At 40.4% G+C, this 16,309-nt stretch overlaps 1 protein-coding gene across 11 annotated transcripts in view; it reads left to right on the forward strand.

Annotated features, from left to right (window-relative positions):
• The window catches only part of DNAH11 (dynein axonemal heavy chain 11), a 372,548-nt gene that overhangs the window by 167,258 nt on the left and 188,981 nt on the right, over positions 1 to 16,309 (forward strand). For 10 of the 11 annotated variants that reach the window (XM_045052477.1, XM_045052478.1, XM_045052472.1 and 7 more), the window contains 5 exons: positions 1,582 to 1,776; positions 3,146 to 3,223; positions 5,152 to 5,284; positions 7,543 to 7,670; positions 9,081 to 9,229. In XM_045052477.1, the coding sequence (XP_044908412.1) occupies positions 1,582 to 1,776; positions 3,146 to 3,223; positions 5,152 to 5,284; positions 7,543 to 7,670; positions 9,081 to 9,229 (683 nt within the window). The remainder of the gene's footprint in view (positions 1 to 1,581; positions 1,777 to 3,145; positions 3,224 to 5,151; positions 5,285 to 7,542; positions 7,671 to 9,080; positions 9,230 to 16,309) is intronic. The other variant, XM_045052473.1, reaches the window with a different exon arrangement.

Genomic DNA, 16,309 nt, shown 5'->3' on the forward strand with positions numbered 1-16,309 from the left:
AAGTTGGGGAAGGACAGAGAGAGAGGAGTGAGGATCCCAAGCAGCCTCTGCACTGCCAGTGCAGAGCCCAGCCTGGGCCTTGAACTCCCAAAACCATGAGATCGTGCTCTGAGCCGACCCCAAGAGTTGAACGTTTAACCAACTGAGCCACCCCGGCGCCCCAGTACAGAGCAACTTTTAAAAAGTATGGTCTCTCTTTTCCACATAGAATATTTTGAGGACTGGCATTGCTTACATCATGAAAGATAAGTATTCTTGAGTATAAGGATATGAATCCAGGAAAGAAAATGTGATTTTATAAGTGCTTTTGAAATAACAGCTACAAAAAATATTTTGGCAGTCATAATCAAATCAGTAATCACTGGTTGATTTCCTCTGAGGAACATTCAGAAAATCTGATTAATTGAGTTGGGATAATAATCCTGAAATGTCAGTGAAAACATAATCTAATGGAACCTAGTATGTTCACTTCACGGGTTGTAAAATGAGCATAGAACAAACAGGAAGAACGATCACCTGACACCAGTGAAATGCAACGCTCAGGTGGTTATTCACAGCTGCTGGGTGAATGTTCTATCCCTGCTGGGGACTTTCTCTCTTCTTCTTTTTTCTCTAAATTTTTTAAGAGTTTTTTCTTTACTAAATAGTGAGAACAGTGGATACGCATCACTCTGTGTATATTTCGTATGGCTTGAGAAGTTGAAGAAAACAGATCGATGAATTTCTTTTCACATTAAAGGATGCTTACGTGATTTTCTACTTCTGTAATACTTTCTTTTCCTCTCAGTCATAATTCATGATTGGACCGAGATTTTCTTGGATTTTTCTTTTGTTGTTGTTGTTGGATCGCTTACGTCTTTCTGTAAAAATCCTGATGTTCAAGTTACTGCTTTTAAAATCTAAAGCCTTCTTCGGTTTTCAGCCAATACACAACAAATACCCAAACTAAAAGTGGTTACATTTATTATTCCGAAGTTCTTAGAGATTCTCTTGAACAAAATGATCTGATGGGCTTAGTTCATTTATATCCTGGAGTTTGAGGATTAAGGAGAGAAGGGCCTCAGACCCTTTGTCAAGATCAGGGCAGATTGTTGCAGGAACAGGGCCTCCTCGTCGACCTGAGTCTGAAGTTTGTGATACCAGCAGAGACTTCTCGTGTGCTGCTCTGTGCACTTCTACGCATTTAGCCTCCCCGTACATAGAATGCCAACCTAACAGAGACCAGTATCCATATCCCATGCCTAAAGCCTTGCTTTAGATGCAAGACTTAAAAACAGCATTTTTAGGGGTGCCTGGGTGGCTCAGTCGGTTAAGCATTCGACTTTGGCTCGGGTCATGATCTCACAGTTTGTGGGTTCAAGCCTCACATTGGGCTCTATGCTGACGGCGTGGAGCCTGGAGCCTGCTTCATATTCTGTGTCTCCTCTCTCTTTGCCCCTTTCCCACTCGCACTCTCTCTCCCTCAAAAATAAATAAACATTAAAAAAATTTTTTTTAAATAATAAAAAAACAGCATTTTTAGTTTTGAAGATGTCTGGTACACCTTGTATTGGCCATTTAAATACACTGTTTTCTTCCTAGGTACTCATGAGAGCATTAAGGGACTTCAATATGCCTAAAATAGTGACAGACGACATCCCCGTGTTTTTGGGCCTGGTTGGTGACCTGTTTCCAGCCCTGGACGTACCTCGGCAGAGAGCACCGCACTTTGAACAGATTGTCAGGCAGTCTACCCTGGAGCTTCACCTGCAGCCTGAGGAGAGCTTCATCCTTAAAGTAAATGGCGCATGTGCTTTTCACAGCAGCCCATGACATTTGCAGTGAGATTTACTGTATTTAAGTATCGTTAGCCAAAACATTAACTCACGTATTACACTGACTTTTACATAATCATAATATATTCTTTTTTTTTTTTTAATTTTTTTTTCAACGTTTATTTATTTTTGGGACAGAGAGAGACAGAGCATGAACGGGGGAGGGGCAGAGAGAGAGGGAGACACAGAATCAGAAACAGGCTCCAGGCTCTGAGCCATCAGCCCAGAGCCCGACGCGGGGCTCGAACTCACGGACCGTGAGATCGTGACCTGGCTGAAGTCGGACGCTTAACCGACTGCGCCACCCAGGCGCCCCATATTCTTTAAAGCATTCTAATAGGCCCTGCTTTACTCCGGTAATTATAAATAATTATTTTATAGTTACACTCTGTGAGAAGGAACATATGATTGGGTCCTGGTTTTATTTTTTATTTATTTTTTTACTTTATTTATTTTGAGAGAGCATGAATCGGGGAGGGGCAGACAGAGAGGGAAAGAGAATCCCAAGAAGGCTCTGTGCTGCCAGTGCAGAGCCCCATGGAGGGCTTGAACTCACGAAGTGTAAGATCGTGATCTGAGCCGAAACCAAGAGACAGACGCTTAACTGACTGAGCCACCTACATGCTTGGTTAAACACCATGGTGCTTGGTCCTTTATTAAGTCATGGTTTTAAATGTAAGCCTACTTCTCATTAGTTGATAAAATTTCTTGGTTGCTCTTGGTGACATGCATCAAAAATTAACATTGCTCTTTTCTTTCCATCTTAGAGAACATGGGAAGTAAATCATTAGTATGTGCCTTTAATGGGGAGAAAAGTGTCAACATATATGATATCTGACTTATCAAAGGCTTGTGCATATGCACGCTCACTTTGGGTGTAGTAAATACATGGACATTAAAATACACATAAAGTATCTATTTTAGATATTTTAAAGGATATAAGCCATTACTCACTTGTAGGTGATTAGCCGTGTATGGTTTTTGTTCAACACTTCATGAAGACTCCTTGATTTTGTAAGTAATTCCTACCACGTCCAAAGTACTAGACTGTACTTCACTTCTGCCTGCATCAGTGACTCACTGAGTCCTGGTTTTTCGTCACTCTTACTCTCATGCTGTTCTTGGGGAGATCCAGGAAAAGCTGTGGTTGTCATCTATGTTAACTTTCCTGGACCATCATTTTGTAAGTGGGAGCTTTCTTGGGTTGTAAGGAAAGAATTGAGCAAAAATGGGTAGGGATTTTTGCTTGTTTGTTTCTTGTGTTTTGTTTTGTTTTGTTTTTAAATCACCAACTCATGAAAGGAACCAACGACTGCCTGTTTGGTCTGCAGGTCGCCCAGCTTGAGGAACTGTTGACCGTGCGGCACTCCGTGTTCGTGGTTGGAAATGCAGGCACAGGAAAGAGTGAGGTATGGTGAATTGCCTGCTGGTTTTCAGCCACACAAGGAACAGATTTTGGCCGGACATATTTTTAATTCTCTCTAAGAGTTCCCTTCATTGAATTCCTCCATAATTTTGAGGTAGAATGTGAGACTCTAATACTGCCTTTTCATCAATTTGCACTATTTTTTTTTTCTTATTAGGGGCAGGGAGAAGGTAACAAATAGAACCTTCTGTTCAGATAGAAAAGCTGAGAGAAGACGGGGCTTTCCATATTTATGAAACCTACATTTTTATCTCTCCCAAGTTGCTTTAGATTCTCATTCCCATATTACTAAGAAAGACCCAAATATTTTCCTTCAGTACTTGCTCAGAAATATAGCCCTCGATAGGGGCAAAAGAAAACAAAAAGACAGAGAGGCAGCCAAACCCACATTGTGGGGGTCCCTGTTATGTGCTATGCTAGGTACATTATATGTGATTTACTGTGCACAGTGATGATATATGCTGGGTATTATTATCCTCATTTTTACTTCACTGCTTGATTTTGTTTGGTCCCACTGACAATCCTGGCAACGTACTTATTTTCTTGGTTGGCAGACACTATATGCAGAATTGCGTGCATTTTAATTCAGGGTGCTTGGGTATGAACATATTTAGTAGCCAAAGACTAAAAATAATCGTGGAGTGGGCATATGAGGTTTTAGACCATGGGTGTGTGTAGAACTTGCCAGTATGTAGATCGGAACCCAAACTGGAACAATTGCAAAGGGAGGCACAGTTTTGTGATTTTTCTTGTGAAAAATGTAATAATTGAAATATTAAAGTAGATAACTGGTAGACCTGTAATTATTTTGTTAGAGTAAGTTTCAGATGAGGGCCATGGTTCAGGGAAGGATAAAATTAAATTCTATAATTTCCAGTAGATTAATGGTTTCTAAAAATATAAGCTTAATATTCCTAAGGCATTCAATTTCTTTCATCTCATCTTCACTGGTTCTGTTCTATTCAACCTTTACTTACGCTGATAGAACCAGCACACGGAAGCTCAGGCCACGTTACTTAGCAACTCTTGCCCTTCCCAACTATTTGGCAGTTGTTTATTAGTCCTTCAACCCCCTGTGAGTAGATCGGGATGAGGAATATCTGAAATAAAAGCCACAGCTTCTCAGAGGAAGCAAAGAGGGTAGGTGGGGCACATATTTGGGTGAATATGTCAATTAATTAAACTGACATAGAGAAAGCACCTGTCCTGTGAATTCTTATCCTCAAAGCTTCTTTTTCTCCATTATCTAGATCAGAGTTTCTCAGCTTCATTCACTGTTGACACTTTGGGTCGGATAGCTCTTTGTCACGGAGGCTGTCCTTTGTGTTCATTATAGGACACTGAGCAGCGTCCGTGGCTTCTGTTGTGTCGCATGCCCTCTTTGTCATGTCTGGAGCATCTCCTGAGACGCTGAGAACTGTTGCTCTGGGTCACTAGGTGTCCAAGCACGCCCGGACTAGCATCACAGGTCCCACCTCAGACGTTATTAGAAATGCAAATTCTTAGTCATCCTAGCCCTACTGAATATTAGAAGCTCTGGGTTGGGTCCAGCCATCTGTGTCTTAACATCCTGTAAGCGATTCTGATGCATCCTACATAAGAGCAGAGTGGATTTTAATAACATGAACAGGAACACTTATTTACTTATTTGCACACATGGTTTAAAACCTCAAATGATACAGCGACTTCCTCTAGTACGCATGGTTCAAAGAATCAGGTGAAGAGGTCCTAAGAGATTGTAGGATTAACTTTGTACATGTAAATGTGCACATGTAAATTTTTCCCCGTACTTACTACATGCAGAATATGTAGGAACGTAAAATGAATAAGAAAATCCTTTAGAAACCATTTGCTTTCCATTTGCCTTACACGAGTATTAATTTTCTGAGCTTTTTTTCCTTCTCCCTTCAGATTTTGAGAACACTGAACCGAACATATGTTAACATGAAACAAAAACCTACTTGGAATGACTTAAACCCCAAAGCTGTGACAACAGATGAACTCTTTGGTTTCATACATCACGCTACTCGAGAATGGAAAGATGGCAAGTAGTATTTCCGCTTTACAAGTGCTAAAAATTTCTTTCTTATTTTTTCTTTTCTCTTCTTTTCTTTTTTTTTCTCATCCAGAAAACCATTTCTCAGCTCTAGCCAATTTCAGTCACAGTTGTAGATTTATTGTGTATGTGTTGGCATTATTGGAAATGTAGCAGCTCATAAGAGCATTTATAACCAGTAAATTAAAACTAGATTTGAATAAGTGGTCGATTTGCATTCAGCGAGTTTGCGCACAGAACTGTGTATTTTATCCCATGTCAATTATGTCAGGGCTCCCTGTAAACCAGGGAAGATGTCAACATGAACACTTCACGAGACTTTTATAAAGGATCTGATCCAAGACCCTGAGTTTCAGGCAGGCACTATTTTAGGCTCCAGGGACAAAAATTAATGGGACATGTTTGTTGTCCTAAAAGTTTTTGCAAACAGGCAGATCCTTTTGTTAAAAGTTGTTGTTACTTCCCAGTTCAATATAAATGCACTAATCTTGGCATTCATACTAAATGAATACTTTGAGTCCTTTCTCCCTTTCATACTCTATATTCATCCTTAGAGTAAATTGTGTAGGCTTTACCTTTAAAATACAGTTTGTGTTCCAGTGCTCTCCTCCTTTGCCGCTATCATATTAGCCTGTACTGTCTCCTGCCTGTATTGGTTCAGTAGTCTCCAACTCTCATCTCCCTGCAGTTCATTTTCCATCCAGCAGACAGAGGGCGCTCTTCAAAATATTAGTTCCCTGCTTGTAATTTTCAATGGGTTCCCTCTCCCTTAGAATCCAACCCTTATCCAAGGTTTACAAGGGCTTGTGTGATTAGATCCCCCTTCCCCATCTCTGATTTCATTTCCTGCTCTGTGCTCTCCCACCTATTAAATCTATACACTCTGGCCTCCTTGCTCTTCCTTGAACATGCCAAGCATCTTCCCATCGTTGGGCCTCTGCACTTGGTCTTTCCATCATTTGCCACACTACAGATAATTTGCATGCCTTAAGTTATTGAAGTATCTGGTCAAATGTCACATCAGAAAAGACTTCATTGAGAATCCTGTCTATAGCAGCACACCTTGCCATTCTCCGTTTTCTTACCATGTATACACTCTCCTAAATCTGTGGGACAGTCACAATTTACTCCTAGCCTTTCTATCTTTTTTTTTTTTTTTCAAGGACTGTGGCAGGAAGGGAATAATACTAGTTTATGCTGAAAACCTATGGAAGTCATTAAAATCAGGGATCATTAGAAAAGGTTGCTGGGGGTTTTTTGTTGTGTTTTAATGAGTGGTGATGGTAGTTCTACATACTGTCATTTATTTTTGCACAAAATATTTCACAGAGCAAAAAAAAACCATCCACATATGTGCATTGAAACCATTGTTCTTATCATATTAAATATTTGAGTTTTGAAAAAGCAGCAACTATCAAATACATCATGTAACACACACAATGCCTACATAAGTCATGATAGCAAAGAGGACTATGGATTTAAAATGCTTTCATCTTGGGGTGCCTGGGTGGCTCAGTCGGTTGAGCTTCTGACTTTGGCTCAGGTCATGATCGCACAGTCTGTGGGTTTAAGCCTCGCGTCGGGCTCTGTGCTGACAGCTCAGAGCCTGGAACCTGCTTCAGACTCTGTGTCTCCCTCTCTCTCTCTGACCCTTTCCCATTCATGCTCTGTCTCTCTCTGTCTCAAAAATAAATAAACATTAAATAATTTTTTTTAAATAAAACGCTTTCATCTTCTCATCTTGTGAAGTAATATGCCAACAACCAAATTTCTCAAACAATGTATAGCACTTTTGAATAAGCTTCAAAATTCTATCTCATGAATAGTGTTACAGAAAAACGGAGAAAGGTGAAATAAACTAGTGTCTGGCCTAAAATAGATACTGAACACATGTACACGGACAAAGATAATGTCTTCATTTGGTGTAAGTTTTGAGTTGTGTGTGTTACTCTCTATAAATCCCCACACCTGTTCTTCAAGGAAGCTCCTGTCATCTTTATTTGACACATGGGAGAAGCTCAGAGAAGTTAAGGTGTATCCTCATGGAAGGGAAACTTGCCCATTGGTATGCATTCCCGGTGTAGCTCTAAAGGTATTTATTACACTTATCAGAAGGAGGCAGCAAATTCACAGCAAATTTATTTGCTTATTAAAAGAATTTCCTGTAGAAATAATAGTAACTTAGTTTAGAAATAAACAGCCCTCAGCTCCATTATGTATTAGGATCACTTACTTGTAATTTATAGGTCTCTTCTCATCTATTCTGCGAGAACAAGCGAATCTTAAACGTGATGGACCAAAATGGATAGTCCTGGATGGAGATATTGATCCCATGTGGATTGAGTCGCTAAACACTGTCATGGATGATAACAAGGTGAGTAATACCTCCATGCTAACTTGAACATCACATCTGGAGTGCAGTAAGAGTTTTATTCACTTGTTGATTTAAATACTAGTTTTTAATCATTAAGCCTGATATTCTTTAGGAATGAAATTTATTTTGTGCCCATGAAAGTGGCACTTTGCTGGTAATTCTCTTTATTTCACTGTTAAAGAATTGACGGGGGTGCATTTTTCTTGCTGTATGGATTTAACCACCTCTATTTTTTTTTAATTTTTAAAAAATGTGTATTTATTTTTGAGAGTGCTTGAGAGTACAAGCAGGAGATGGGTAGAGAGACAGGGGTTTGGAGGATCTGAAGTGAGCTCTAAGCTACCAGCAGACAGTCCCGTGCAGGGCTCAAAGTCCCAAATTGGGAGACCCTGACTCAAGCCAAAGTCGAATGTTGAACCAGCTGAGCCACCCAGGCATCCCAGATTTAACCACCTTTAAAGAGAGTTAGGTATATATCTAAGAACTTAGTTCATACATACCTTGCCATTTTCTAAGAGTCAGGCATAAATTATTAGATCTTATCTTTGCTTTTTTTTAAATATGAAATTTATTGTCAAATTGGTTTCCATACAACACTCAGTGCTCATCCCAACAGGTGCCCTCCTCAGTGCCCATCACCCACTTTCCCCTCCCTTATCTTTGATTAAGTATGGAATACTTGGATAATAAAAGGAAGAGTCTGTGCCCTGTGTGAATTGATGAAATGTAGCTATTGAAATTAAGTAGTTCTCTGGCTACAGAATGAGTATAATGGGTTTCTAAGCATTTTGCCCTGGCTGACCCAGTGTTTCCAACAGAAACAGTGATGGTCCAGGTCCATGAGACGCCACTTAAAGCAACACAAGGTCTATGGTTAGGATCAGGAGAAAGAAAAAGGTAATCATCGTTGCTACAGAACAGAATGACTCATCTCCTTAAATTAGCAGTAATTACTGTTTTCTGTATTAAGACATTGTTCATCATAAAATATAGGTCTGAGATCTTTATACTTGCATGAGTTTCCATAGGGCGTTTGATAATTGTGGCATTACAGATTCTAAAGAAAGTTTATTTTTTGTGGTGTTCAGGCCTTTTCATGTAGATCCACCCTTAGAACAAATGTCTTCTCTTTAGACATGTCATCTCTTTAGTCGTTACCACAGTTATTTAAAGGTTGGCCTGAATGGGTCCATGTTGGTGAGTTTGTTCCTCAAGGGTCAGTGAGCTCTCCTCTGGGATTAAGTGAGATACTCACTCAGACTGCACTTCTAACTCAGAGGAGTACTTTTGGCACTTCTCCTGGGGATGGGGGCATGGGAGAAGTACCTTGTGTTGTGATAGAGAGTTAGCATCATTGCTTTTGCCCCTCAACAACCGAGGGCCTCTTTTATGCTGTGCTGTTCTGTCCAGGTGCTGACCTTGGCCAGCAATGAGCGCATAGCCCTTACTCCCTCCATGAGGCTGCTCTTCGAGATTCATCACTTAAGGACTGCAACCCCAGCTACTGTTTCCAGAGCTGGTATCCTATATGTGAACCCACAAGATTTGGGCTGGAATCCGTGAGTACTTACCATTTTGACCATTTTTAAGTGTACAGCTTAGCGGCATTACATACATTTGTGTTGTCGGGTAACCACCACCACCATCATTCTCCATAACTTTTCTCATCTTCCCAAACTGCAGCCCTGAACCCATTACACAGGAACTCCCCTATATGCCCTGTCCTCAGTCTCTTTCTCTTTTCCATCTTTACGAATCTGTATATGCCAGATGCCTCTTATAAATGGAATCATACAGCAATTGTCTTCTTGTGATGGGCTTACTTCAGTTAGCATAATGCCTTCAAAGTTCACCCATGTTATAGCATGCTCCAGAATTTCCTTCTTTTTTAAGGCTGAATGATGTTCCATTGTATGTAGATACCACATTTTTCTTATCCATCTTTCTGTTGATGGACACTTGGGCTCCCTCTACCTTTTGATTATCGAAAATAGTTTTTGTGACTATGAGTATACAGATAGGCCTTTGAGTCCCTGCTGCCAGTTACTTTGGATACATTCCCACAGGTGGCATTTCCAGTTCATATGGTAATTCTGTTTTTAATTTTAACTTTCTTAAATTTTTAATGTTTATTTATTTTTTGATAGAGCAAGCCAGGGAGGGACAGAGAGGGAGGAAGAGAGAAATCCCAAGCCCACAAACTACGAGATCATGACCTGAGCCAAAACCAAGAGTCAGGCACTTAATTGACTGAGCCACCTAAACACTCCTTTAATTTTTAGAGGAACCACTGTACTGTTTTCCACAGTAGCTGCACCATTTTACATTCCTCCCAACGGTGTACAAGGGTTCCAATTTCTGCACGTTCTTACCAACACTTGTAATTTTCTCTCTTTTTTATGACAGTCATCCTAATGGGTGTGAAATGGTGTTTCACTCTGGTTTTGATTTACATTTCCCTAATGATTAGTCTTATTGAGCATCTTTTCATGTGCTTATTGGCCATTTGCATATTTTCTCTGGAAAATGCTTATTTTAGTCTTTTGCCTATTTTTTTTAAATCTAGTTTGCTTTTGTTTTTATTCTTGTGAATATTTCTTTTTTCAGTCTTAGCTATAAAAACTAAAATTTTATCTGATCATTTGAAGGAAGTATTAGCAAATAAATTTAAAGCTAATTAAGTAGGCTAATTTGAAGATAATGAAAGGAGTGCCTGGGTGACTTAGTTGAGCATCTGACTTCGACTCATGTTATGATCTCATCATAAGTTGTGAGTTTGAGCCCCATGTAGGGCTCTATGCTGACAGTGCGGAGCCTGCTTAGGATTTTCTGCCCCCTCTCTCTCTGGCCCTCCCCTGCTCACTTTATGTCTCAAAAATAAAAAAAAAAAATTAAAAACACTTTTTAAATAAAAATAATGAAATTAACACCTGTATGGATTTGTCATTTTTAGTTGGACATTACCCTGTTCACACCTTGTACGTGTTAAGAACTCAGTATTTGTTGAATAACTGAATAATAATAATAGTTCATATGGAAACCAAGATATAGATATAGCATTTTCTGTAAATACTTTAATGTATAAACTTGTGTGTTCATACTGAGACATATGATATCCATACCTGAACGGTGGTAATTCTTTGATGGAGAACAAATTGTGCCCACTTGCTGCTCTCGAATGCTTACACTTGGCATAATTCATCCTGGGCGGCACGTGTTGCACCTCTGGCATTCCCTCTATGAGGTGTGGAAAGAGTGTTTGACCTCCGCACGTGAACACGTGCTTGAGGGCTACTGGTGTCAGAATCTTCTGTCCACCCCTCCCCCCTGCCCTGGCCCCCACAGGCTGTCCTGTATGGGCCACTTCAATGGGCTCCTTGCCCTCTGGCTCCTGGTTGGTTTGGCCCATGAGAAGCCCTGTCAGGGAATGAGAGGGAGAGAGGAGAGTGAGGTCAGCCTATTTACTTCCTTGGCTCTTTCCATGCGGTGTCACATCAGGATGGCTGTGTCCCTCAACTGCAGCTCACCCCTCCTCTAAAATCTTTCTATAAGATTTTATAGATTTCCACATTCTGGTAGTCCCTCGTGTCCTTGTCCCTGCAGGCACAGGTGCACTAACCGCTCCTTGGTTATTACCCATGGCACAAAACTTTCCCCTCCGGTTTCCCTGCTCCGTGCCCACACCTTTGCCAGTAGTCCTCCTGGCAATCCTTCCCTGTTATCCTGATGTCAGGATGGCATCTGTTTCCTGCCACGTGCTTGGCTGACGTGCTTCTCCAGACTGCTTTTTCTGGGTGCTGAGTTGTTCACCGAAGGTCTCATCCCTTGACTCCACAGCAAAGTAGAGCCATGCCCAGGCTTTTGTGTCCAACAGTGTTTTATTGGATTTATCTGGGGAAAGGAGTGATTTTTAAAAGTCTAAGGTGGAGAGTTCTTGAACTGATGATAGATTCTTTTCCCAGGTAGCATTCAGACTGTGTCCTAGGATGTTTTTGTGGGTTTGGGGGCTGGCTAACAGAGCATCTATGTTAGCCCTTGACTCCCCCATAAACACTGCAGAGGCATTCCTCACACCCCATTTCCTTCAGGGGACCCCCTCTGGATGTGGTCTGATTTCAGTCATGAACCTCATGATTCTCAAGGTCTATGTAGTTTAGGCTCAGTAGCATTGCATAGAGATTCGTGCTAATGAAAGCTGTGTAAAGCCCTTTTCAAGAAAGACTTTTATTGGGGTGCCTGGGTGGCGCAGTCGGTTGAGCGTCCGACTTCAGCCAGGTCACGATCTCGCGGTCTGTGAGTTCGAGCCCCGCGTCGGGCTCTGGGCTGATGGCTCAGAGCCTGGAGCCTGTTTCCGATTCTGTGTCTCCCTCTCTCTCTGCCCCTCCCCCGTTCATGCTCTGTCTCTCTCTGTCCCAAAAATAAATAAAAGTTGAAAAAAAAAATTTAAAAAAAAAAAAAAAAAAGAAAGACTTTTATCTAGTAAGTCAAAGAGTCTTACTTGATTAAAAAAGGCACCCGATTTGCATTCCTAAGAAAGTTAAACAACTCTTTCTTCACCATTAGATTTTATTTTTACTGAGGTTTGTTTTTCTTTGTTTCATCCAAGATCAGTGGGTAAGTTTTAATTTTCATGTGTGTGACCACAGAGCCATTATCCAAAATGATGGCAATCTTCTCTAAAGGATATTTTTACATTTTTACCATCTACCACCAGAAGCTTTAAATGAACTACAAAAAAATGGGTTTTTCAGATTGGGGGATATACTTTTACACCATATTTATTGCATACGTCATTACTTTTATGGGATAATAGTATCATACCTTTGCACGTATTGACTCATTTAATCCTTAATTACCTTCTGAAATAGAATTATTAACCCAGTTTTCCAAACCGATGTCTTAGGTCTCTTCCCCACCCCCCCAACTTTTAATTTGAAAGTATTTGAAATTATAGAAAATTTGAAATGGTGGTAGTCCACTGTATCCTTTTTCCCCTACAGTTATCAATTGTTACCATTTTACTGTATTTACTTTCTCTCTGGGTGTACACTCTCTCATAGGCATAGACACACATATATTTTTTACTTAGGTTTACTTCTGCTAAATTATCTGGAAGTAAGTTGGAGACATTACGCCCCCTCACCACTGAGTACTTGATTATCCCCATGTAGGATATTCTCCTACATGAACGCAGTACAATTAACATGCCTAAGAAATTTTTCCTTGATGTGGTATTTAATAAAGCATAATATTTCTTTTTAAAAATTCTTCTTAATGTTTGAGAGAGAGTGCGAGTGGAGAAGGAGCAGAGAGAGGGGGAGACAGAGGATCTGAAGCAGGCTCTGTGCTGATAGCAGAGAGCCTGATGTGGGGCTCGAACTCACGAACCACAGGATCATGACCTGAGCTGAGGTCAGACACTTAACTGACTGAGAGCCACCCAGAGGCCCCATAAAGACAAATTCTTCACATTTTCTCAGTTAACTAAGACATTTCTTCTATAGGTTTTTTTTTAAATCTAGTATCAAAACACAGATCATCATGCATTGCATTTACTTGTCTGTATTTTCTGTCTTGGTGTAGCATATCCACCCCCCACCCCGCCCAACCTTTTCTTTCAAGATACTTACAGTTTTCAGGGAAACAAGCCAGATGCCTGTAAGAGTGACCCATTGGTGGTTGCAAAGTGGTGACTTCCTAATTCATTCATTGTATTTATGTATATGAAGTGACATTTTCCTATAAAGAATTCCTCCTCTTCTTTCCTCTTAAATTCCTCCCTTCCACTCCTCTCTCCCTTCCTTTCTTTTTCTCTCTCACTTTATCTCTCCCTCTTTGTTTTTTCATAGGTATCATTTTCTGTTCATGGTTTCTTTTAGTTCAGTGGGTTATAATTCATTACCATCATTTTCCTGGCTAGATGCTCACTTTGTCTCAAATTTGCCATCAAGAGCCCCTTCCGGCCAGCCCCTTACATGTTCTTTTTCACCTGTCATTGTAGATCTTTGAGTGCTTGGCTTTCTGGCTAACCAAAATGCTTCTGACTCATTTCATTCTTCCTTCACCCTCGCTGGATTCAGTGATTTCTCCAGGGATCCAGAGGAAACCACCTTTGTATAAGGAATAGTATTTAGAATCCAGTATAGGGATGTTTAGTGTACTCATTGCTACTGATAGGTCATTGCTTTTAGGCTTTTTGAGTGAGCACAATTGGAAATATATTTCTTTAATTCTTATTGTGGGAAATGCTAGGTTACTGTGGATAGAAGAGATGGTAAAATATTTTGTTGATAATACACTTCTGGGATTCCATTTAAGACCTAAAGGTAGTGCCAGTATCAGGTAGTCTTCTTAGATATGTTTGTTTAAATTCTCTGAACTATAAAAAATAATTTTATATCCACACTTAACAGACATGGAACTTACCATGTCAGATAACAACCTTAAAATCACATCACCATGTGATTGGCTATAGAAATCAAATACTATTTTACTTTACCTCCGAGTCTTAAGTCTACTAGACAAATACTGGAGAGTTCATATATGTCTGTTGAGATCTTGAGAAATCGAGAAAGAACAGGAATTGGAAGAAAATTTCTAGAAACTATGAGCAAGATTTTTTTTCCAGTTAGCAAGGGATTAATGTGTAGAAAAGGAAAAGCAAACGGGCAGTGACTTATTTAAATTCATTCATAATTCTTTAAGTTGCTTAACTTAAAATTATTTAAGCATACATAATTGAAAATAAGATCTACCAAACTACGTATTACCTTAAAGAGGATGATAGGAAAAGGTCGGAATATCTCTGGAATATAGTCTGATTCCAAGAGATTACTGGAAGGTAAGTTTTGGGAGCCACATCTTTAGATCACACTTACTCCTTTATTACTTGCATTTGTATTAGTTTTTTGGACTAATACTTAGTATTAGTATCAGTCTCTCCTGCATTGGCTGAGCTCACTGTCTTCTACTCCGGAAATCCCATCCTCCATCTTTGCATACTATATATATTTGTGAACATATCAATGCAGAAATCATTGACATACACTGCCAGTCAACACATCCTAACCCCTGCCAATTTTCCAGGCCACAGTGAATGATAGAGCAACCTGCAGCTTGCTGATGGGGGGCATGTTATAGAGAGAGCTCCTATGAGTTCCACCTCTCCTACATGACACTATTCCATTCCCAGACTAATGAGTAACCTAGTATATCTGGGCGGTTTCCAAACTAGAGGGTTTTAGACTTGATGGGGTATATGAATGGCACTTCTGGAGAAGGGAAGGGCAACACAGTTGATGATACGGAACACATTTGCAAATGAGCACAAAGTAAAGATTCTCTTAGGGACCTGGATATTGACATGAAGGTGATGCATTAAGGCATCACAGTGTGGCTTCTTCCTGAGGCAGGGGCACCAATGACCTCTTATGTAGGTAAGAAATAAACCTGTTATTTTCATATGTCATTTTCAATTGTATGTCATAATAGCAGTAAGTCATTTGGTCATCTTCAAATGCATAGCATCTTTTAAAAACCATAAGGAACTTTTTAATGAAATAAAGTGGAAAGAATTGTCAACAAAGATCTGTATCTTCAGTTTTTTTCTGTTGCCAAAGATAATAGTGCCTGCTTCTAAATTCATTATTTTTCAGTGTTTATTTTGTTTTATGTATTTAAAAAAACAGCTAAGTATCAGAAATTGTCAGTTTAAATGTTTATTTGAGAGGGAGAGACTAGGGCAGGGGCAGAGGGAGAGTGCTCCAGAGAATCCCAAGCAGGCTCCACGTTGTCAGCACAGAGCCAGACGCAGGGCTCAGTCCCGTGAATCGTGAGATCGTGACCTGAGCCAAAATCAAGAGTTGGACGTTCAACCAACTGAGCTACCCAGGTGTCCCTCAACGTCTGTTTTTATTACAAACCATGAAAATGTATCAATAATTTATACATGAAATTTTAAACTGTTGATATTTGACATAGACTTTTTTACTCCCTATGCTCTCTGGGATGGTTGACCCCTAGCAGAGGTCGTTTGGGGCCTTTTGATGGGGGTGTGCAAGATCAGCTTTTACCATGTCTCCTAGTAGGGTTGAACTCATGTCCTTCTTTGTGGAGGTAATTGATACAAGGGCAACAATTGCTTGTGGGCCTGATAGGTTTTCTCTTTGAGACTTTGGCTACTGCCAGTATGGGTCAGTGAAGCAGTTTTTACCTGCCCCCCTAGTGCAAAGTCATTTCTCCCTTCTCTGGCTCTTTTGAGGCTTCACCTCCCAGTTATCCCTGCATAGGCTTCTGCTCCCCCTGAGACCAGAGACCCAGGGGGTAGAGGTTGAATTTGTTTTACCCATCAGAGCACTCGCTGCCAACTCTGGTGCCCTGTTGGACTCTGTTGCCTTTAGGAGATATACAGATAGGCTGAGCCAGGATCTGAACACAGTTCTCTGAATTCAACCAATCCTTTGCTGGATAAAATCTATGGAGAATTTGTTCTGTGTCAGACAGTACTCTAAATACTTTATCCATGAGAGGGGTGCCTGCGTAGGTCAGTCGGTTGGGCGTCCAACTCTTGGTTTGGGCTCAGGTCACGATCTCACGGTTCATGGGCTTGAGCCCCGCACCAGGCTCCATGCTGACTGTGC

The sequence above is a fragment of the Felis catus genome, chromosome A2 (genome assembly GCF_018350175.1).
Source record: "Felis catus isolate Fca126 chromosome A2, F.catus_Fca126_mat1.0, whole genome shotgun sequence".
Taxonomy (NCBI): domain Eukaryota; kingdom Metazoa; phylum Chordata; class Mammalia; order Carnivora; family Felidae; genus Felis; species Felis catus.